We start from the raw sequence: 23570 nt of genomic DNA, 5'->3' as shown, positions 1-23570 counted from the left end.
GGGCCTCTCACTGTTGTGGCCTCTCCCGTTGCGGAGCACAGGCTCCGGACGCGCAGGCCCAGCGGCCATGGCTCACGGGCCCAGCCGCCCCGCGGCATATGGGATCCTCCCAGACCGGGGCACGAACCCGTATCCCCCACATCAGCAGGCGGACCCTCAACCACTGCGCCACCAGGGAGGCCCTGAACATTCTTTTTTTTTAATTGTAAAAACTGAACTTAGATGCCTTGAATATACAATGATCCATTATAACAATTATGCATAGACTTCAAGAATCTGCATATTTTATGCTTCTTTCATGTTTTTCCTAATTAATGATTTTACATGGTTAATAATTTTAATATATTCTGCATCACATAGTTTTCATATTTATGTAAAATAGGCACTTAAAATGAATAGTTCTGATTTACCTGCTTAAATATTACTTTCCTCTAAAAGAGAAAACAAAACTGCTAGTTTTTACTTTATAACCTGAATCATGTGGTAATGTAGAATTCTAGTATTTAGAATTAGAATGTTTCTTAAATATTGTGTCATCAGTGGGTAATTTGTTAACGCCTAATATCAAAAGTATATTGCTTGTGTTTCACACTTTTGGATTTACTAATGTAATGTTCTCTTTTTAGAAAAGGTGGACAAGTCCTATTTTCAAGAGAAGATGACTTTTAACAGTTTTGAAGGATCTAAAACTTGTGTACCTGCAGACATCAGTAAGGATGAAGAATTTGTAGAAGAGTTTAATAGATTGAAAACTTTTGCTAATTTTCCAAGTAGTAGTCCTGTTTCAGCATCAACACTAGCACGAGCTGGTTTTCTATACACTGGTGAAGGAGACACCGTGCGGTGCTTTAGTTGTCATGCAGCAGTAGATAGATGGCAGTATGGAGACTCAGCAGTTGGAAGACACAGAAAAGTATCCCCAAATTGCAGATTTATCAATGGCTTTTATTTCGAAAGTAATGCTGCACAGCCTACAAATCCTGGTGTCCAAAATGGTCAGTACAAAGCTGAAAACTATCTGGGAAACAGAAATCATTTTGTTTTAGAAAGGCCATCTGAGACTCATGCAGACTATCTTTTGAGAACTGGACAGGTTGTAGATTTATCAGACACCATATACCCAAGGAACCCTGCCATGTGTAGTGAAGAAGCTAGATTAAAGTCATTTCAGAACTGGCCAGACTATGCCCACTTAACCCCAAGAGAGTTAGCTAGTGCTGGACTCTACTATACGGGTATTGATGATCAAGTACAGTGCTTTTGTTGTGGCGGGAAACTGAAAAATTGGGAACCTTGTGATCGTGCATGGTCAGAACACAGGCGACACTTTCCTAATTGCTTCTTTGTATTGGGCCGGAATTTTAATATTCAAAGTGAATCTGATGTCGTGAGTTCCGATAGGAATTTCCCAAATTCAACAAATCCTCCAAGAAATCCAGCCATGGCAGATTACGAAGCACGGATCATTACATTTGGGACATGGATATACTCAGTTAACAAGGAGCAGCTTGCAAGAGCTGGATTTTATGCTTTAGGTAAACTTTACTATAAAATTAGGCTAATAAATAACTTTCCAACTATCCCAGGGCTCCTAAAAAGTAAATAGATGCCATTTGCCCCCTGAACTGGTAAATATTTAGGTGTAGGCTGACATCATTATTTATATTAGTATTATTCTGTGAACCCTTATGTTGAATCTGTAATATAACCACTGAATTTACGTGGAAAAGATTACCGTATTATGAGTCATATTTATCTTTATGTAATTGTGTTTTGGAGAAGAATGACATGCAAAAGATGATAGATATCCCTGATAGAAGAGTAGGTCTGATAGTAATACTAACTATAATTTATTGCACACCTACTATATGTGCTCAATACGTATATTACATGCATTTTCTCTATGCCTCATAACAACCCTATAAGAAGAGTTAACATTAGGGAGTTTACCTTGGCTGATGTTAAAATTGATACCTGCCTTTTGTACATAGACTATATATTTGAAAGCCGCCCTGTATATTCGAAAGATGCCTTATTGCTTAAAATGAGCACTTTTCAAATGGACTGCTGTAGACATGTCAGTAGGGAAGGAAGGGCCATTAGTGTGATGGCTTCCAGGAATATTCAGAAAAATTATACCGTTATATATCTGACCCAGTTACTTTAAGATTGAATAGTGCCAAAATACAAAATACAAGTTATTTCAATATTTTATTTACTTAGTACTATATAGCAATCTTTAAAGTTTGTTTAGTGTCATATAGCTATAACCTTAGAGAAACTTATCCTGTAATTTCATTATGCTCAACTTTATTGTTAAAGTTTCACAGTTTGAAAAAGTAAATGTAGTATTGATGGCCCCAAATGACATATGTTAAAACAATTGTGATTTTTCACATAAAAATTGGGAAATTTTATTTTTGTCTTCTGTAAAATACCTCAAATTGAATCAGTGAATTTAGTGTGTATTTCCTCCTCAAATGATCTTATCTGTTACTTAGATGTGAATTCAGATATCTTCTTTAAGCTATGAGACTTTCATGTAATTTAGAAATGCTTAATTTTATAGTATTTAAAAGGATATTTTGGGGTAAGCTTGTAATTGCCCAAATACATGTATTTTTACTTGTGTGTTTCTTAGGTGAAGGTGATAAAGTAAAGTGCTTTCACTGTGGAGGAGGGCTAACTAATTGGAAGCCCAGTGAAGACCCTTGGGAACAACATGCTAGGTGGTATCCAGGGTAAGGTATTTAAATGTTCCTTCAGTGACAGGCAAAGTTGGACAGTACATAAGCAGTGGGAAGACTTGAATAACTTTTCACGTCAGCTATTTTTGCCTTCACCAACTGAAATTTGAAATTCACACCAGGTTTATAAAAATGGGGTCACCTACTTTATATACATTTAAAAAAAACACCTAAGCCTTCTCCAGTGACCAAACCATTTATTACTTATGTATCACATCTATGACGTTCAGATGATTCTATTTCTAAACACCAAATTAGGAATGTATGGGACTTCCCTGGTGGCGCAGTGGTTAAGAATCCGCCTGCCAAAGCAGGGGACACAGGTTTGAGCCCTGGTCCGGAAAGATCCCGCATGCTGCAGAGCAACTAAGCCCATGCGCCACAACTACTGAGCCTGTGAGCCACAACTACTGAAGCCCATGCACCTAGAGCCCATGCTCCGCAACAAGAGAAGCCACTGCAATGAGAAGCCCGCGCACCACAACGAAGAGTAGCACCCGCTCGCCGCAACTAGAGAAAGCCCCCGTGCAGTAACGATGACCCAACGCAGCCAAATTAATTAATTAATTACTTTTTTTAAAAAAAAAGGAATGTATGCTTTTGTTGTTGTTGGAAGTAGGCTCTTTATTTTTTTTATTTTTTAAATTAAAAAAAATTTTTTGTCCTTGTTGGTCTTTGTTGCTGTGCGGCTTTCTCTAGTTGTGGTGAGGGGGCTACTCTTCATTGCAGTGTGCAGGCTTCTCATTGCGGTAGTTGCAGCACACAGGCTCAGTTGTGGCGCACGGGCTTAGTTGCTCTGCGGCATGTGGGATCTTCCTGGACCAGGGGTCGAACCCGTGTCCCCTGCATTGCAGGCAGATTCTTATCCACTGCGGGAAGTAGGCTCTTTAATGATGGGCATGAGAGCCCACATTGCCAAGGAGATTCCTTAAGAATCCATCACGCCCTCTAACAAATATTACTGAATCTCGCTGATTCTAAGGCACACAGTTGGTCACGTTTTCAGATCTCTGAAATCAGGACACATCTGGTGGTGGGTCATAATTTAATTGGCAGTGGTAGTACATAATATAAGCATGCTGCTTACACTCAGTGGCATCTTAGAATGATGACATATTCTAAACGTCTCTTTGCCATGTTGCCTCTTTAAAGTACACAGATGTGTACAGTGTACAGTGATGTGGATTTTTGGCCTACAAAATAGTACAACTTAAAACTTCAGAATGATCATTTGAAAATAAATCTTAACCTTAAGCAACCTTAAAAGGAAAGGCTGAAAGCCTAAAGAATTCCTTTAAAATGTACAATTGGTTAATCTCTAAATAAAACTCGTTAAGATTACTTAAAACTTGTTTTTAAATGTCAAGGTGCTAATTTAATAACTTGTGTAAAAGCTGAAAGTTCTCAAGTTGATATTTTTGCTCTACTGACATTAGCATATTAGGATAACAAATGGAACATTTTTTTAACCTTAAAATGATAGTTTAATAGGGAATTGAGTAACATTTTATTTTGTGGCTCCTTAGAAATATCAAAAAGCAAGTTAATTAAGATGATGGAGGTTATATCTTTAATTATACTTTACTAATTTATGAGCTACTAAAGTTTAACCTTTTATTTGTTTAGGTGTAGATATCTGTTAGAAGAGAAGGGACAAGAATACATAAACAACATTCATTTAACCCATTCAATTGAGGAGTCTCTGGTAAGTCACATATTGTAGAATATATATTTTCAGATATTACATAATTTGTTTTGCAATGATTTCTTGGTATAAAATTCACAGTGTAGTATTTTAGATTAATAGTGTATGGTGATAGAATGTAAAACAACAAGGGTGAACCCTAATGTAAACTATAGACTTTGGGTGATTATGACGTATCAGTGTAGGTTCACTGATTTTAACAAGTGTGCCACTCTGGGAAGGATGTTGATAATGAGGGAGGGAACGCATGTGTTGGGGCAAGGGGTACATGGGAAGTCTCTGTATCTTCCCCTCAATTCTACTGTGTACCTAAACAGTCTTTAAAAAGTAGTTGTTAAAAAATATAACTCTGCTACACCGCTAAACAAAATATAATGGTTCAGAAGAGAGTTATGCAAAATCACCTGAAGAAACAGAATCGCCCCCAGGGCAGAAGGCTTGATGGAGGTGTTAAGACACCAAAAGAAGGTATGTGTGACCAAAAGGAAGTCAGTGAGCAAAAATGATACAAATGAACTTATTTAACAAAACAGAAACAGACTCACAGACTTAGAAAACAAACTTACGGTTACCAAAGGGAAAAGGTGGGGAGGGGGATAAATTAGGAGTTTGGGTTTAACATATACAAACTACTATATTTAAAATAGATAACTGGGACTTCCCTGGTGGTGCAGTGGTTAAGAATCCGCCTGCCAATGCAGGGGACATGGGTTCGAGCCCTGGTCTGGGAAGATCCCACATGCCGCGGAGCAACTAAGCCCGTGCGCCACAACTACTGAGCCTGTGCTCTAGAGCCCATGAGCCACAACTACTGAGCCTGCGTGCCAAAACTACTGAGCCCTTGTACCACAACTACTGAGCCCTTGTGCCACAACTACTGAAGCCCGTGCCCCTAGAGCCTGTGCTCTGCAACAAAGAGAAGCCACTGCAATGAGAAGCCCACGCACCCCAATGAAGAGTAGCCCCAGCTCGCCGCCAACTAGAGCAAGCCTGCGCACAGCAATGAAGACCCAACACAGCCAAAAATAAATAAATTTATTAAAATAAATAAATAAAATAAAATAGATAACCAACAAGGACCTACTGTATAGCACAGGGAACTCTGCTCAATATTCTGTAATAAGCTAAATGGGAAAAGAATTTGAAAAAGAATAGATATATGTATATGTATAACTGAATCACCTTGCTGTACACCTGAAACTAACACAACATTGTAAATCAACTATACTCCAATATAAAATAAAAATTTTTAAAGTAAAACAGTAATGTATGGTGAGCTTAAAGGGGAGATCTTGAAGAGTGCTCGTTTTTCTTAAGCTAAAGCAAATTTGTGAAAAGGGAATCAGGATGAACTGATTTAAGTATCACTGTAGGCGAAAATGGGCTTGAAGAACTAAAACACTTGAATCCCTCAGCCTTCTGAAATTAGAATTGTATAATGTGTTTTGTACTACTAGTCTTTAACTTTTCACAGACAGTATTTAAAATCTCAAAAAGGTATCTATATTGATAGTGTGGCCTGGGGTGGCCAAGGCATCAGTACTTTGGAAAGAGCCCTGGACTAGAATGAGACACAAGAGTTGCCATTATGGCCCTCCCATGAACTGTATTGCCTCAATCAAGTTGTTTAATCTCCCTGAGCCTCAGCTTCTTGTCTGTAAAGTGAATGGATTGGGTTAGATGATCTTTTAACTTCTAGCTTCATCAGGCTATATGCCTCTTGTGAATATTCATATGTTCAACTGGAATAAAGCTAATTTATAAACTCATGATTAACATAACTTCTCAAATTGAAGTAATTGTCTTCTACCAAAAGGAATTCTAACTTATAATTCATATTTCTATTTTAGACGAGAACTGCTGAAAAAACACCATCATTAACTAAAAGAATTGGTAAATATTCTTATTAAAATAAATACTTTAATTTCATTGCCAATTTATTATACTTGTTATTTATAAGGTGGAAAGGTAAACTGATTCTTTCAAGGTATATATCTTTTAGATGAGATTGCTATAGACTTAAGAATTAATGAAGTGCCTATAAATTTAAGTTGGATATTTATATACTGGGAACATTGGTTCAGAGGTTGGACAGTTTTTCCAAGTTCGAGAGGAACAGCTGTAGGCTCTCCATTGTTATTTCTGTTAAAATCACAAAAAGCGTTAAGTGTATTTTTGTCAATGGGGTTTCTTTAGTTAGCCAGGATTGTGCATCCAGTGCTCTACTAATGTGCCATCACTATGATCAGCCCTAACCTTCCTGCTTCCTTATCCCATGCCATCTTTTTGCCTTCCCCAGCTTCTTCACAAAGGAGTATGGTTTGGTTTGTTTACCTCCTATTACCTTTTAGAGAGGTAGAGGATTTTTATCACAAAGATTATTTACTCATGATAGGCATCTTTAAAAACTAAAGTGTGCACAGAAAGATATTATGTGAAACAAAGAAGATACTGTTATCCCACTTTTCAGATGAAGAAACAGAGAGGTTAAGTGACCTGCCCACGGTTACATTACAAAGCATTAGTGGAACTAGGACTGTAAATAAGGTCTTCTGAATCCTACATCACACTACAGATCTCATTCTCAACCTAGGCATCATGTTTCAAAAATGGTAAAGTTTAATTTAGAATATGTCTGGTGATTCCCCACTCCCTATACTCATAACATCATCTATTTAGTATCTTAAGGATTAGAAGGCAAGAGAATACTATATATCATTCATACATATGCTAGAGAAGGAGAGCCAATTTGATACTATTTGATTAAGGTTTTGTAATGTGCATAAATAATACAGTTTAAGAAATCATTTATTCCAGCCAGTATTTTTGAAATTATCCAGAAACAAAGATTCTATAACATTTCTTGATAATAATCATCCTTATACTGCATACTCTTCCTTTTATGCCTAGTAAGACTCTTGCTCTGGTTTAGGATTAGTGTTTTTAAATGAAGATATAATTCATACAGCAAAAATTGCACCCGTATAAAGTATACACTTTAGTGGGTTTTGGTATATTCACAGGGTTGTACAACCATAACTACTATTTAATTGCAAAACATTATCATAACCCCAGAAAGAAGCCCCATACTCCTTAGCAGTCATTCACCATTGCGGCCCCTCGACCCCCAAGCACAAACAACCACTTATCTACTTCTGTTTCTATGGATTTGCCTATTCTGGACGTATCATATAAATGGAGTGATAATGTGTGGTTTCAAGGTTCATCCAGTCATATAAGTTCAACCCTTATCATATATGAGTACTTCATTATTTTTTATGGTGGAAAATATTCCTTTATATGGATAATACCACATTTTGTTTATCCATTCATTAGTCAGTGGACATTTGGGGTGTTTCCACTCTTTGGCTATTATGAATGATGCTGATGCTGCTATGAACGGTTGTGTTCAAGTTTTCGTGTGGGCATATGTTTTTAGTTCTCTTGGATATATGTTTAGGGGTGGAGTTTCTGGGTCATGTGGTAACTCTATGTTTAAACTTTTGATAAACTGCCAGATGGTTTTCCAAAGTGGCTGCACCATTTTATATTCCCACCAGCAGTGTATGAGGGTTTCAGTTAGTTTTTCCACATTCTTGTTAACACTTGTTGTCTGTCTCCTTATTACAGCTCTCCTAGTGGGTGTGAAGCGTGTCTCATTGTGGTTTTGATTTGCATTTCCCTGATAGCTAATGATGTTGGGCATTTTTTTATGTGCTTATGCGCCATTTGTATGTCTTCTTTGGAGAAATGTCTGTTCATCTCCTTTGCCCTTTTTTTAGTTGGGTTACTTTTTTTTTATTAATGGAGTTGTAATAGTTCTTTATATATTTTAGTTCTTTATACATTATACATATAAGTCCCTTGTCAAATATATGATTTGCAAATATTTTCTCCCATTCTGTGGGTTGTCTTTTCACTTTCTTGCTGGTGTCCTTTGAAGCATATTACTTCTTAATTTTGATGAAGTTCAATTTGTCTGTTTTTTGTTGCTTATACTTTTGGTGTCATATCTAAGAAATCATTGCCTAATCCAAGGTCACCTGTGTTTTCTTCTGAGAGTTTTATGGTTTTAGCTCTTACATTCAGGTGTTTCATCCATTTTGAGTTCATTTTTGTATATGGTATGAGGTAGAGGTCCATCTAACCATCACCCAGATCAAGATATAGAACATTTCCACCACCCTGGAAGGCTCCTTCAGGCCCCTTCCCAGTCAGTATCCACCCTCAAGTTATATTCTGACTTCTATTACCATAGATTAGATTTGAACATCTTAAAAATGTAATCATACAGTATGCACTCTTTTGTCTCTGGTTCATCATTATGATGATGTTTTGTTTATCATATCTATGTGATTGATCCATGTTGTCTGTGGCAGTAGTTCATTTTTCTTTCTTGCTGTGTAATATTTGAATATACCAGAATTTACTTATCCATTCACCTGATGATGGGCATTTGAGTTGTTTCCAGTTTGGGCCTGTTATAAATAACACTGCTGTGAATATTCTTGTGTATGTCTTTGGTGGATATATGTACTCATTTTTAATACCCAAGAGTGGGGAAGTTCCTGGCAGTCCAGTGGTCAGGACTCGGCGCTTTCACTGCCAGGGCCCAGGTTCAGTCCCTGGTCGGGGAACTAAGATCCTGCAAACTGTGCGGCGTGGAAAAGAAAAAAAATACCGAAGAGTGGAATTGATGAGTCAGGAGAAGTCTCCTCTTTTAGCACATCACTACACAATCTGTATTCCTACTTTGAGTGTCATTAAAGTGACTCTATTTGCTTTCTTGCCTTATCTAGTCCACACCCACCCCCAGCTGCAGAAACTAAGTCAGAGAGATAGGAAACTGATACATTCAAGGTCACAGACTGCGTCTTCCTCTATTTCCCATGATTTTTTCAAAATAATTACTGGTGATTCACTAAAGACATCCACGCTTTTCAGATTTTTGAAGCACTTAACCCTTTTCTTATCTGTTTGACCTTATCTTGCACTGTTCATGTAGTCTTTAAAGCACCTAATCTCAATTCATAATGCTACAAAATACATACTCATTGCATTTTCAACTGTTGTAAGATTCTGAAAGTGATTCTTCAATGCCCAGATATTTCTAAATCCTCTTCCCAAAGCAACTTTGGTTTTGATTTGTTGTTGTTGTTTATTTATTTGGCTGCATTGGGTCTTAGTTGCGGCACTTGGGATCCTTTTTTTTTTTTTTTTTTAAGTTGCGGCATGTGAGATCTAGTTCCCTGACCAGGGATCAAACCTGGGCTCCCTGCATTGGGAGCGCAGAGTCTTAGCTGCTAGACCACCAGGGGAGTCCCTGGTTTTGATTTTTTGCTTGTTGCTTAAATTTTTCTTTTTAATTATACTTTGCTGTTGAGTTATGTTCATGAAAATAATTAAACTCTATGATCCTTTTCCTCACCAATTTTCATTTCAGATGATACCATATTCCAAAATCCTATGGTACAAGAAGCTATACGAATGGGATTCAGTTTCAAGGACATTAAGAAAATAATGGAGGAAAAAATTCAGACATCTGGGAGCAACTATAAATCACTTGAGGTTCTGGTTACAGATCTAGTGAGTGCTCAGAAAGACAATACACAAGATGAATCAGGTCAGACTTCATTACAGAAAGGTACGCATGCCTGTTTTTAAAAAGTAAGACACACCTAACATCACTTCATTATGGATAGTATCTTACATGACTTTGTGGCCCATTCATTTCCCTCCTCTCATATTAGGATAAATGTTTTTTAAAACTTTTTATTATGAAAACTGTCAAACATACTCAAAAGTGGAGAGAATAGTATAATGAACCCTCATGTACGCATCGACCATCTTCAATAATTATCAAGACTTTTCCAATCTTGTTTCACTTCTTCCCCCACCTTTTTTTCTTTGCTGTAGTATTTCAGAGTAAATCCCAGACATCATTTACCTATAAATATCATTTACCTATAAATGCTTCAATAAATATCTAACAGATAGGGACTTCTTTTAACATCACCTTAATACTGTGTGTTAATCTGCTCAGACTGTTATAACAGTACTGTAAACTGGGTGGCTTAAACAACAGACATTTGTTTCTCATAGTTCTGGAGCCTGGGAAGTGCAAGACCAAGGTGCAGGCAGATTTGGTTCCTGGTGAAGACTCTCTTCCAGGCTTGCTGATGGCTGCCTTCTCTAAGTCCTCACATGGCCAAGAGAGAGAGCACTCTGCTTTCTGTTCCTCTTCTTATAACGACCTTGATCCCATCATGGAGTCCCATCCTCATTACCTCATCTAAACCTAATTACCTCCCAAAGGCCCCACCTCCAAGTACCATCACACAGTGGGTTAGGGGTTCAGTGTATGAATTTTGGAGAGACAGACATTTAGCCCATAACATACTGTTGTCACATTTAACAAAATTAACAGTAACTCCATATCATCTGAAATTCAGTTGGTTTTAATTTTCCTCATTGTCTTAAAATGTATTTACAGTTCATTTGTTCTACTCAGGGTCCAAATAAGATCCAGTGATCCATTCATTTTAAAAGTGTGAGTTTATGCTCTATTTTAGATAAAGAACAACAAAGACTAACTTTTATCATTGTGTGTAGACTGTAAGTTTTATAGTTGAAACTCTTTGGATTTAGAGTGTTCTGCAACATTTCATATGATATAAATATATAAAGGGGTCATATTGCTTAATAGAGCTTGAATTAATGGCATCTTAATACTATGAATCATGTATAGAAAGTGTATTAAATAATGTAGAAGAGAAGTATATAACCTCCTTTTAGGAAAAAGAAAGATAAAAAATACAAGTTTCTCCTTTAAGGATGACAGCTACTCTAGAGCTTGCCAACAACATTGGAGGTTAAAGAAAAGTTATCAAACTGAATACATTCTTGGGGTACTTTATTATAATCGTTCTCTAAGCTTTTGACCACCTATATCAAAAGATGAGAACTCTCCAAGGGCTAATGAACCTAAAAGTTCACTTTTTTTTTTAACCTTAAAGACCCTTTTGATCTTTAGGTTATTTCAGATGCTTTTGAAACATTATTCAGATAATTACATAAGTCATAAAACAGTATAACATTAATGATGTTTTAAATTACATTAGTTGATGTAAAAGAAAGCATCTTTTCCTTAAAGATGCATGTATTTTAAACCTATAATAGCTCCACGTGTCTTGGTGATGGTGAAACAAACCATTTACTTCGTGATACAAGTGATTGTGCCATTCTCCCCTTAACCACAACTCAAGCTTAATTAAGTTTGACAATAAGGTGTTAGTTTTTATACCTGAAGGTGTTTACAACAGAAAGATTTAGTGGGTTGCAGTAGGAAGAGAACAAGGGACAGAGTGCATTGGGGCATGTTTGTCCTCTATCCAACGGGAGTTGGTGGGGGGTTCTCATTACTGAGACTGCAAGCCAGGGTAGTGTGGGAAGGAGGGCCTAAACAAATGCCAGCTCTCAGGGGCACGGGTTAGAATTCATCACATGATCTCTCCTTAGTCTCACAAAATTGAGAGGCAAGTAATTGTTACAGGCTGTCTTCTCATGGAGGACGGCTGTCTATTTCTCTTCCCAAAAGCTGATGAGGAAAGACTGGCACTAAGAATCTTTTAATTCTATACAAAATAGAGGGTGGGCCTAATTGAAGTAAAGCAGATGGAAGTTATTAGAAAAAAGTACAATGTTATTATTACTCATTGAGAAATCCTAGATTCAATACTAGTTTTTATCCCATTGGCTCTGTGACAGAGAATACCCCAGTCTTCTAAAGATAGTACCAAATTAGTATCTTTTTTTCTTTCTTTTTAAAAACAACATAGTATGATATAAAGCCCTTTATTTCATGTGTGTGCTAAGGCACTTGCTTTAATCCTTATGTGTATATTACAGAACATAATGTAAAAATCAAATAACCCATACACATTTCTTATCAGTCTGTCTTTCCACTTGAATCTGCTCTGATAGGAACATTAACAACATCAGTTTATTCTAGAAGTGGTTTAAAATAATGTAGTAAAAATCTTAGCAAATAACATCAAAGATTATCTAGCTGTTGCCTTTATTGCTATGTGCCAGAACCTCCCGACCTAGAAGGGGGCCTTGTAGGAAGTAGAAGGGGAAAGGTACCTCAGGAAAGGAAAGAACCCAATAGTTACTCTAAAGGCTAGAGTGAAGTAATTGCCAGAGGTAAACTATTAGTCTGGAAAGAATGCCCAGACTATCACCATCTCAAGTAAGTGTCTGTATACAAGCCTGAAATAAGGTAGGAAAAGTGGAGTTCATGATATCTGTGTTTGGTAGGCATGACATTTCATCCATTGTGGTCTGCAAACATGGAATCACAAACAATCGGAATGAAAGGAACCTTAAAGATCATATAAAATTTTCATTACTTCAGAGAAAACTGAAGTGCAGATATGTTGTTACTCAAGGTCACTCAGATAGTTGGGAGTAAAATTCAGGTTTCCTGACTTCTGGTCCGGTGTTCCTGTTTTTTCTTGTTTTTTTTTTTTCTTTACTTTTTAAAAAATTGTGGGGAATTCCCTGGTGGTCCAGTGGTTAGACTTGGCCCTTTCACTGCTGAGGGCCTGGGTCCCATCCCTGGTCAGGGAAGTAAGATCCAGCAAGCCACGCGGCGCAGCCAAAAACAAAACAGTTGTGGTAAATACACATAAAATTTACCTTCTGAACCATTTTTAAGTGTACAGTTCAGTAGTTTTAAGTACATTCACACTGTAGTGCAGTCAATCTCCAGAACTCTTTTCATCTACAAAACTGAAACTCTTTACCTATTAAACAACAACTCCCATTTCCCCCTCCCCTGGCAACCACCATTCTGCTTTCTGTCTCTGTAAATTTGACTACTGGAGGTATCTGATCCAGTGTCCTTTTTTATTCATTGTGGCATTACATCCAAAAGTAACGTGTAAATTACTTAATTGTCTTCCTTTTTTTGATTTTTCTTGGAATTACAAAGCTACTTTTTTAAAAACGCTGGGAAGGGGTAGTCCCCATACCCCCAGGACTGGCCCAGGTGTAGAGAGACTACCTGAAGGGAAGGAAGCACAAAAGAGACCTGCTGTAGACTCAGGGCAAAGGGAATGCCGTGCTGGGACCTGTGAGCACTACAGGAGGAAACTCTAGCATGGTGGGACTAGCTCTAGGCACACAGGAGAAGTGCAAGAGGATTGGACATGAAGTTACTTGGGTTCTTCGTTCTTATTTGCCTTTTTCTGCTTCTGCATGATCTCCGAGTCCCTCTGCTTGTGGACGGCAGCAGAAAGCCTGTTATCTCAAGTGCTTTCCCTTCACCAAGTCACTCTACTTTTCCATATTCCTCTGACAGGCTAGCTTGCACTGGTTACCACAGTCTTGGTGATGGCATGAATATATACTTTATTCTGACTTTTTTGGTCAGATGCTTCCATATAATATAAATCAGTTTATAATGCCATCCCTTTGCTTCTGTTGTTTCCTATGCCCCGAATGCCTTTTTCCTGTTTGTATACCTCATCTGATGCCCCACTCCACCCCCAGTTCCTTAAATCCATTTCTTGAACTCATCCTTCAAGGCTCAGCTCAAAGGTCACTTCTTTGAAGTTTTCTCCAATACCCATAGCAGAGTTTGCAGCTCCCTCTACTCTCTCTGCTGTTAAAGCAATTGTAACATCATTTTGGAACTTTTTTTTTTTCCCTCCTGCCCATTAGACAAGCTTCTTGGGGGCAGGCAGTTTATCTTCTTATCTCTATGTTCCATGTTTGAGTTTTGATTATGCCCAGGAAGTTGCCTTTTAAGAAAAAAGAGATTATATAATCCTGTTCTCCACCACTAATCAAGAAAACCTTTCTGAAGCAATTCTGATATTTTTTTCCAGGTTAAAACCCTTCACTGGCTCCTGGGGTCCTCGGTGTCAAGTCCAAATTCCTTTACATGGGTTGCCAAATCCTTCATGATCAGGCTCCTGCTAACCTTCTGTAGCCTCATGTCATGGTATTTCCCCCTCAGATTCTCTTCCTAAGCCTTACCTGTGTACTTGCAGGCCTGGTTCTGTCTCTCTCCTTGGAGCCTGCTTATGTCATTTCCTCTGCCCAGAACCCTCTTCTCCCATTGCTCCTGTCCCCCAAAGCTGTCTCCCTCTCCTACTTTGCTCCTACTCATCCTTTAGGACCCAGTTTAGGTATAATTTTTTCTGGGAAGCCTCCCCTTTTTGTGTGTGTGCACGGACACACACCCTTCCTGTGTTCTTCATGACACATTATAATTACTTTTTATCATCACACTGTATTATAATTTCCTGTCTGCTTGTGTTCCTTACTTGTCTATGAATGATTGGGAGCCCAGGGTCTATATATTTGTTAATTGTTCTATCTCTAATGCCTAGAACCTAGCTAAGTGTTCAGTAAGTATTTGTTGAATAAAATTAGACCACTGTTTCCCAAACTTGTTTTCAGAATAGTGTTCCCCAGAATGTTAAAAGAGATGCCATGAAAAATGAACTCTGTAGTTAAATAGGGAAATGCATTTTGAACTTCTAAGAGGGCATATATGCTTTATTATACTGCCCTGAACTTGATAGTCATGATTCCCAAATGGCAGTGTGCTCAACCCCATTATTTTAGATTCAGTGAATGGGGCCAAAGAATATATTGTTAAACAAATGCCCCAAGTGATTCTCATGTGAGGCTAAATTTGGTATACACTGGTATACAGTGATTACAAAGGTTGTTATAATAAGTAATGCATTTGGAATACTGCCTAGCACATAGTAGAAGTGCTATATTACTGTTAATTGCTGCTGTTGTTGATGTTGTCATTATAGTTATATGACAGTGAAACATTTCTATGGCATATTTGTTAACATTTCACAAAAATTAGTTTGACAAAGGCTGAATTAAGCAAGAACTTCAGTGCCACCTGTGTATTGATGACACCCAAATCTCTATCTTTAGCCCTGACTTCTTCTCATCTCAAGACTTGACTCTCCGATTGCCTGTTGGACATTTTTATATGGATGCTGTGCAAACACCTCAAAAAATCTTGAAAATCCCAAACCTGTACCTCCTTTTATATTTCCTATTGGCATCACCATCCCCTTGTCAGCTGTGCTAGAAATCTTGAAATCAACTTTATTTCCTTTCTTCCTCATCCCTCACATCCAGTCACCAAATCCTACTTGTCCCACTTCAGAAGTGGCCCTCAAATCCATCCCTCCATTTCTGGAATAAGCCATGCCTTTTCTATATGCTACTTCTTTTACCTAAGCCTTGCTTCTCTGCTTAGCAAATTGCTATTTTTAAATGTCACTCTTCCACTTCCCCCTCCCCCATCCAACAGCCGCCAACCCGTGAAGCCTTCCCCAGCTAGTCTGAACAGAAGAACTTGTTCTGTGGTCTTGTCCCAGAGCACTTTGTATGTAACTTTATTATAGAACTTATCACTTTGTGCTTACCTCCGTAGCCTCAGCTCACATCTTTCTCTCCCACTAGCATGTGAACTACTTAAGAGCAGATGCCATATGTGAGTCATCCTATCTCCCAACACTTGATTAGTGTCTGGCACATAGTAGGGGTTCACATTATTTCAGTGAATTTAAACAACTAAGAAAGTCTAAAATTAACACTTTTTTTTTCTCTTTGTACAGAGATTAGTACTGAAGAGCAGCTAAGGCTCCTGCAAGAGGAAAAGCTTTGCAAAATCTGTATGGATAGAAATATTGCTGTAGTTTTTATTCCTTGTGGACATCTGGTCACTTGTAAACAGTGTGCGGAAGCAGTGGACAAATGTCCCATGTGCTACACAGTCATTACTTTCAAGCAAAAAATTTTTATGTCTTAATCTAACTACAGTAGGCGTGTTATATTCTTATTACGCTGATTGAATGTGTGATGTGAACCAACTTTAAGAAATCAGCATTGAATTCCATTAGCATTTGCTACCAAGTAGGAAAAAAATGTAAACTGTGATGTTATAGTTAGCAATCTAAAATTTGAATTTCTGGATTTTTCAGGATTTTAGCTGTATTATCTGTCCTATTTTTTCACTGTTATTTAATTGAAACCCTAGACTAAGAAGCATCATATTATTATAACTGATCACAATATGTATTTGTAGTACACTGACTTAGATTTCTAAATGTAAGTGAATTAATCAACTGACTTTTTCATCCTTTTTAGATAGGCTTAACAAATGGAGCCTTCTTTGTAAACGTACAGATTAGAGTTACTCTCCCCAATCACATAATTTGTTTTGTGTGAAAAAGGAATGAACTATTCTACACTGGTAGAAAGATAGAGATTATCTTTAGATGTTTGTGTTTTAGGATTTTCTCCATTTTCTTTTAAAATTATACACATGTACTTGGGTGGATGATTTTTAAAAATGATTTTGCCATTGTTAAAAGGGTATTTAATAATTGAATACCATCTAGCCTACACGTACTGACATGGAAAGATGTCAAAGGTATATTAAGTGTAAAATCAAGTGGCAAAACACTGTGTATAGAATGAACCAAGTGAGATGTGTGTGTTTTATATACATATAGAACAGAAGATTTGGAAAGATAGGCACCAAACTGTTAAATGTGGTTTCTTTGGGGAGGGGGGAATGGGTCCCAGAGGGGCTTTACAGGGAGGGACCTTTCACTTTCTACTTTTTTTATTTTGTTCTGTTTGAATTTTTTATAAGTCTGTATTACTTTTGTAATCAGAATTTTTAGAAAGTATTTTACTGATTTAAAGGCTTAGGCATGTTCAAACGCCTGCAAAACTACTTACTGCTCAGCTTCAGTTTTTCTAATCCAAGAAGGCAGGGCAGTTAACCTTTTTGGTGCCAGTGTGAAATTTAAATGTTTATATGTTTTTCCTGCTTTGTGGATGAAAAATATTTCTGAGTGGTAGTTTTCTGACAGGTAGACCATGTCTTCTTCTCTTGTTTCAAAATAAATATTCCTGATTTTGTAAAATGAAATATAAAATATGTCTCAGATCTTCCAATTAATTAGTAAGGATTCATCCTTAATCCTTGCTAGTTTAAGCCTGCCTAAGTCACTTTACTAAAAGATCTTCGTTAACCCAGTATTTTAAACATCTGTCAGCTTATGTAGGTAAAAGTAGAAGCATGTTTGTACACTGCTCGTAGTTATAGTGACAGCTTTCCATGTTGAGATTCTCATATCATCTTGTATCTTAAAGTTTCATGTGAGTTTTTACCTTTAGGATGATTAAGATGTATATAAGACAAAATGTCAAGTCTTTACCTAAGTTTTTTGTTTTCTTGTCTAGTAATAGTAGTAGATACTTCTGAAATAAATGTTCTCTCAAGATCCTTAAAAACCTATTGGAAATTATAAAATATTGACAAGAAAAGAAGAATAGTTGTTTGAATATTAAAGAGAAAATAAAACTTGAATAAGAATCAGTATATATTAAAAAAGAAAATGAAAGTTTAAAAATGCTTCATAGAACACCCAGACAAAGATTCTCACAACAACCTGTTGTAGAGGTGAGTGAGGCATTTTACTGTAGAGAAAAGTTTGAGAGTGGAACTGTTAAAAGTTATATTTTTGTTGTATTTTCTAAGAGAAAGAGTATTATGGTCTCTTAACCTCTGTTGATTACTACTTTGATATTCATTTAAAGCACTGCAAATTTAAATGAGAATTTTTAAAATCAAATAATGACTGCCCTGTTTTTGTTTTACTATGTAAATCCTCAGTTCTTTACCTTTGCACTTTCTTCTACTTAGGTTTAGTTATATATTCATTAAGTTAAATTTTACATGTATAGTTTAAGCTTTAAATTTAAATTACAAGGGGAGAAAAGTGTTAAAGTTTTAAAAATGTGTTTTCCAGGACATGTCAGCTCCAAGTCAGGTAGTTAGTTCAATCTAGTTGTTGGCCAAGGACTGAACTGTTTTAACATAAGGCTTTTCCAGTTTTGGAAGCCTCAGTTCATTAAAACTCTTTTAAAACTTATATGTTTAGAGTTAAGCAAGACCTTTTTTCTCCCCATGAGTTGTGAAATTTAATGCATGAAGCTGATATGGCTATCAAGTTTATTTTAAGAATTGTTTAGAAATGCTGTTGCTTCAGGTTCTTAAATCACTCAGCACTCCAACTTCTAATCCAATTTTTAAAGACTTAGCAATGTTTGTCTTTGTTTGCACTATGAAAAGCCCTGGATCCTTCCCATCTAACTGTGCAAAGAATGATCACTTGCAAGGTCAAAAATATAGCCAGATCCAAATCTCTGCCTACCCCTTCCCAAAATAGTTCTCAGTATCTACATGTAGACATTCCTTTTCTGTATAAAGTTCACTCTAAGATTTCAAAAGGCACCACCTATTTTACTACATCTTAGTCATGCGAAGAGTCACGTTGTTTTGTAATAAATAATTATCTTTATTTGTAATAATCTGGTGTGCTGATGAAAAGCTTTGTCTTAATTTTTGAGAAATGGGTTTAGTGTTTATAAAATAAATTCCAGTTTATTAATTAGTAGCTTTGTATTGCCTTTCCTACTAGATTTTTTGTTTGTTTTTATTTTTTTTTCCCTTTGGTTTGGGGCTAAGATGGGGTAGGATGGGTGTAGTGAATGTATATGATGTGATTTGGCCCTGTGTATTATGATCTTTTGTTGTTATATTATTTAAATGTTGGTAGTTTTTTTCCTGTTTTCATTTTAGTGGATAAAATTGGTATTTTGAACTCTGAATGGAGACTACCACCACAGCATTAGTTCCACGTATCGTACCCTTTAGACCAAAATCATTGTTTTATTTCCTGCTCACCCAGTTGTTGAATATGGGGAAAAGGGGTGGAGGGGTGGGAGAAGTAGGATAGGTTGTGTATCATTTCCATTAGAGAAATAAGAAAGCAGGAGGGAATATTTGACAAATATGGTTATTTTTAGCCAAATCTGCTTTAAAAAGAAAAAAGAGGTAACCATTTCTTCATCTGTGAAATGAGAATAGTACGTGTCTTACAAAGTTATGAGTTCAAGGAGGCCATATGTGTAAAATACCTGTTATAAATGTTAATTCCCTACCTAACACTCTTTTACCTTCCGTGGATATGCCTTGACTCCGGAAATGTGGGCTAAAACTTAGATGATAACTCAGTGACTCTTACTCATTTTTTTTGTTGTTTGTCATAGTCAAGATGCAAATTACAATGAACAAGTAGGTCAAATCCTCAAAAATATTTAAATTCCTGTTTTAATAACTTGAAAAATATATTCTTACCAAATTTAGTTGAGCTTCCCTAATAGAAACAGTTGGCTTATTCCCACTTTCATAATCAGTTTCAGTTTGACTCTTGTACACTTAGCACAATGTGAATTTCATTTGCAGCATAATAGAATCATAGGGTGTCAGAGCTAGAAGAGACCTTAGAGAGTATCTAAATTCATCCCTCTTGTTTTACAGATAAGGCAACTGAGGCTGAAAGGTGAAATGATTTGTTCAAAGCTATATAGCTAATTAGTGATAGCCCAGACTGGGACATAGTTTGACGGTGAAAAACTTCCAGCTACCTCTCCAGGGAGGTCTCAAATGTTTATTTTTTCTTGTATACCATACCATAACCTTCACTACATATTAAATGATACTTTATAACTAATACAATAGGACAATCAAATACATATAGCTTCAAACTGTACAATACTACATTAATGTTTGGGTGGTAAGATTCTATTTTGAAGTCTAAAGTTTGCAGAAATGCATATAGATTTTTTGGCATTTATTACATTCTTGTGTATCATTACATCATTGTGTAACATTTAAAATTACTATATATTTTGTCATTATGTCTATACTTAGCAACAAATTTGCATTTTTATTTGATGTAACAAAGGCTTTAATGTAATTTTTGTTAGAAGAGTTTGCATTTTTTTCATTACTGTTACACTTTATCTAACCTGACAAAATGACTGATTCTTATGTCATTGTGTTAGTGTTGTGAAGAATCATGTGAAATGTGTGAGAGAGAGTACTATATTTGTGAATATAATTTTATGGCTCTTTTCATTTAGTAGAAACCTTTCCATTAGTATGGAAAACTAAGACAATTGCTTTCTACTGTAAAATCTGGCAGTCATCATAGATTAAAGCTTATTTTTCTGTGAATAAAACTTATTCAATAAAGCGCTATTCTTTAAAATGATATCTTATTACTTAGTTTCATTTTCTCAGAAGAAAATTAAATACAATGTAACGTCCTAAATATATCCTATGCCATTGGGCCAGGCGGTAGGGTACACATCAAGTCAGATCATATTTTTTAAAAAAAGACATCTGCTTTCGAATTAATTTATAGAATTCTATAAGTGCATAAAAAGTTAATTTTTAACATGTGTAAAATATGAATCCCCCCTCCCCACAAAGATTGGCCTCGTTGACTCAAGAGATAGTATAGTCACCATAACAAGGCTTGAACAAGCAAGAGACCTAAGAAGCCACTGCCCCTTTGAGGCAGGCAGCAGAGAAGGATTTTTGTGAGTCTGTAGAGGCAGCTGCCCAGAGAGTTTCAGAAGCTACAAGCAAATCTGGTGGAATAAAAAGTGAGGGAATAGGGCTTCCCTGGTGGCGCAGTGGTTGGGGGTCCGCCTGCCGATCCAGGGGACACGGGTTCGTGCCCCAGTCCGGGAAGATCCCACATGCCACGGAGCGGCTGGGCCCGTGAGCCATGGCCGCTGAGCCTGCGCGTCCGGAGCCTGTGCTCCGCAACGGGAGAGGCCACAACAGTGAGAGGCCCGCGTACCGCAAACAAATAAATATATATATATATATATATATATATATATATATATATATATATATATAAAGGTAGGCTAACTGCATGGTGTATGGATACCTAGTGGTTCTCAAAGTGTGGTCTGGGGACCAGCAGCACCTGCATCACCTGGGAACTTGTTAGAAATACAGATTATTGGGCCCCAACCTAAACCTAGTGAATCAGAAACTCGGGGGTGTAACACAGCAATTGGTGTTTTAACAAACCCTCTAGGTGGTTCTTATACAGGCTAAAGTTTGAAAACCACTGGCATATGGTATGGGGTCCGAATCCAGAAATAACTAAATGGCTGAAACCTGTGAGTTAAATTGATGTAGCTCTCTGCAGATGACTGTCATCCTTAACCTTTCTTCTCCTTGTAACTCATTGCTGATCCAGTCCTGTATTTTCTCCTGCTACCAAAATGCGAAGACTTAAAATGCAACATCCTGAAAATCCCTTCTGATTCCACTTTTCAACAAAATTTTCTTGCATACAGTACTCTTTGAATTTGATAATGAAAATCATTCTTAAGCCCCTACACTGCCAAGTTCAGAATAGCCTCACATTGCTCATTGCCATTAAACTGTCCTCCAATCAAGCAGTGAAAGGGTTAAGTATTTGAAGTCTCACTTATAAGCACTAATGTGACAGCAATTAGTTGAAATTGTACAGAACAGACCTGCACTTCTAGAAAGAGCCAAATCTTCAGTGAAATGTGAGCAGTTAATCTACAAATGATAGAGTTGGAAGTGGTCCGCCTCTCTAATTCATAGTAAGTAGCAATTCTGAATTCTTTTTTTAGGTCTGAAATTTTTAAAGTGTGGCACAAAAGAAAATTCTTGTAGTGGTTTTAGGTCTCTAAAGGTCTTCAGAGTTACATAAATCCACACTAAGGTCAATATTGGTCTCTAACTGTATCCAAAATAAAAATCTTAAGGTAGATAAAGGCTAGATGAAAGTCAGACTTAGTTTTCTTTTCTTTTCCTGCAAACTAATTTGCTTATAACAAACACTTCCATAACCTAGCCATTTGGCTTTGTATAGATTTGGTCTGTTTAGAGTTTTTTTTTCCAATCTTATTCTGTTTAATTTGATATTTCCAAGACCCTATATGCACCATAACTAGTGACTACAGCATAAAGAATCTTTTGCACGGGCCTATGCTTGTTAACTTTAGGCTTATGAATAAATAATAGAAGAATACTGGTTCAAAACAAATAAGGAATAAGAACCCAAGAGAAACCAAACTTTATTTCCCCCTTTTATTTTCCCAGAAGAATTTAAATATTCAAAAAAAGACTAGGGTATAATTAATTGAGGTAACAGTATTTAAACAATGATCTTGCTTCAAAATCTAATTCTTGTTTCAGAGAATTTTATGTTTCAAAAATATTTTTTACAGGCAAAATTATAAATGTCCATTTGTTACAAAAACTTTTGAGCTTTTTTTTTAAGTCTGTGTGTTGTGTTTTAACTTTATTTCGTTACTAGGTACTAGGGATTTCTTTTGAATTCCATTAGCTTAAATAAGGGGCTTTGCATTTTTGGCTAAAGTATCAAAAATGTATTTTCTCATTAAATATTGGAATTTTGTTTGGCAGTGATTAGGCTCTCCTTCTGCCAGATTACTGACAGTTGGATTGAGGAAGGAAAAAATAACACATGAGTATGTTCATGAACAATTACTGATGTTTCAGAGGAACTTAAATTGAAAACAAAGACCCCAAATTTCCCCCGTAAAATTAATCTGAAGTGGAGAAAAACTTGCTAAAAATTATTTTATTTTTCATTAAATAAACATTGTGCAGGGATTTGCTAGCAGAAATTTAACAAAGGCCTGTGTTAATCATTAAGAGAATGACCTGACTCACCTGGAAAAACCTGTTTTTCTTTCAACTAGATTTTTGTTTTTTATTTGACTACTAAAAAGAACATACTGTACTTATGCCTTTCTTGGTTTTCTACTGTAAATATTTCAGATACATTATGTTCTTATAGCTCATATAAGAATTAAGTAAAAGACTTCCCCGGTGGCATAGTGGTTAACAATCCGCCTGCCAATGCAGGGGACATGGGTGTGATCCCTGGCCGGGGAATATCCCACATGCTGCGGAGCAACTAAGCCCGTGCGCCCCAACTACTGAGTCTGCGCTCTAGAGCCCACGAGCCCCCACTATTGAGCCTGTGTGCCCCAACTACTGAAGCCCGCGTGCCTAGAGCCCGTGCTCCGCAACGAGAGAAGCCACTGCGATGAGAAGCCTGTGCACCGCAAAGAAGAGTAGCCCCTGCTTGCCGCAACTAGAGGAAGCCTGCGCGCAGCAACGAAGA

The 23570-nt window shown here is 36.8% G+C and overlaps 1 protein-coding gene across 3 annotated transcripts in view; it reads left to right on the top strand.

Annotated features, from left to right (window-relative positions):
* XIAP (X-linked inhibitor of apoptosis) overlaps positions 1 to 20621 on the top strand; it is a 43838-nt gene extending 23217 nt beyond the window's left edge. Inside the window, exons 2-7 of one of the 3 annotated variants that reach the window (XM_081221292.1) lie at positions 627 to 710; positions 2642 to 2741; positions 4374 to 4452; positions 6303 to 6345; positions 9896 to 10096; positions 16113 to 20621. In XM_081221292.1, coding sequence (XP_081077418.1) covers positions 659 to 710; positions 2642 to 2741; positions 4374 to 4452; positions 6303 to 6345; positions 9896 to 10096; positions 16113 to 16306 — 669 coding nt within the window. In that variant the 5' untranslated portion in view covers positions 627 to 658 and the 3' untranslated portion in view covers positions 16307 to 20621. Of the gene's footprint in view, positions 1 to 626; positions 1536 to 2641; positions 2742 to 4373; positions 4453 to 6302; positions 6346 to 9895; positions 10097 to 16112 lie in introns of all 3 variants that reach the window. The other 2 variants (XM_081221290.1, XM_081221291.1) reach the window with 2 other exon arrangements.
* The last annotated feature ends 2949 nt before the right edge of the window (positions 20622 to 23570 follow it).

This window comes from Mesoplodon bidens (genome assembly GCF_964165515.1).
Source record: "Mesoplodon bidens genome assembly, chromosome: X".
In the NCBI taxonomy this organism is placed as follows: domain Eukaryota; kingdom Metazoa; phylum Chordata; class Mammalia; order Artiodactyla; family Ziphiidae; genus Mesoplodon; species Mesoplodon bidens.
Note: the sequence above shows the minus strand (reverse complement) of the source record. Positions and strands in the feature narration are given on the sequence as shown.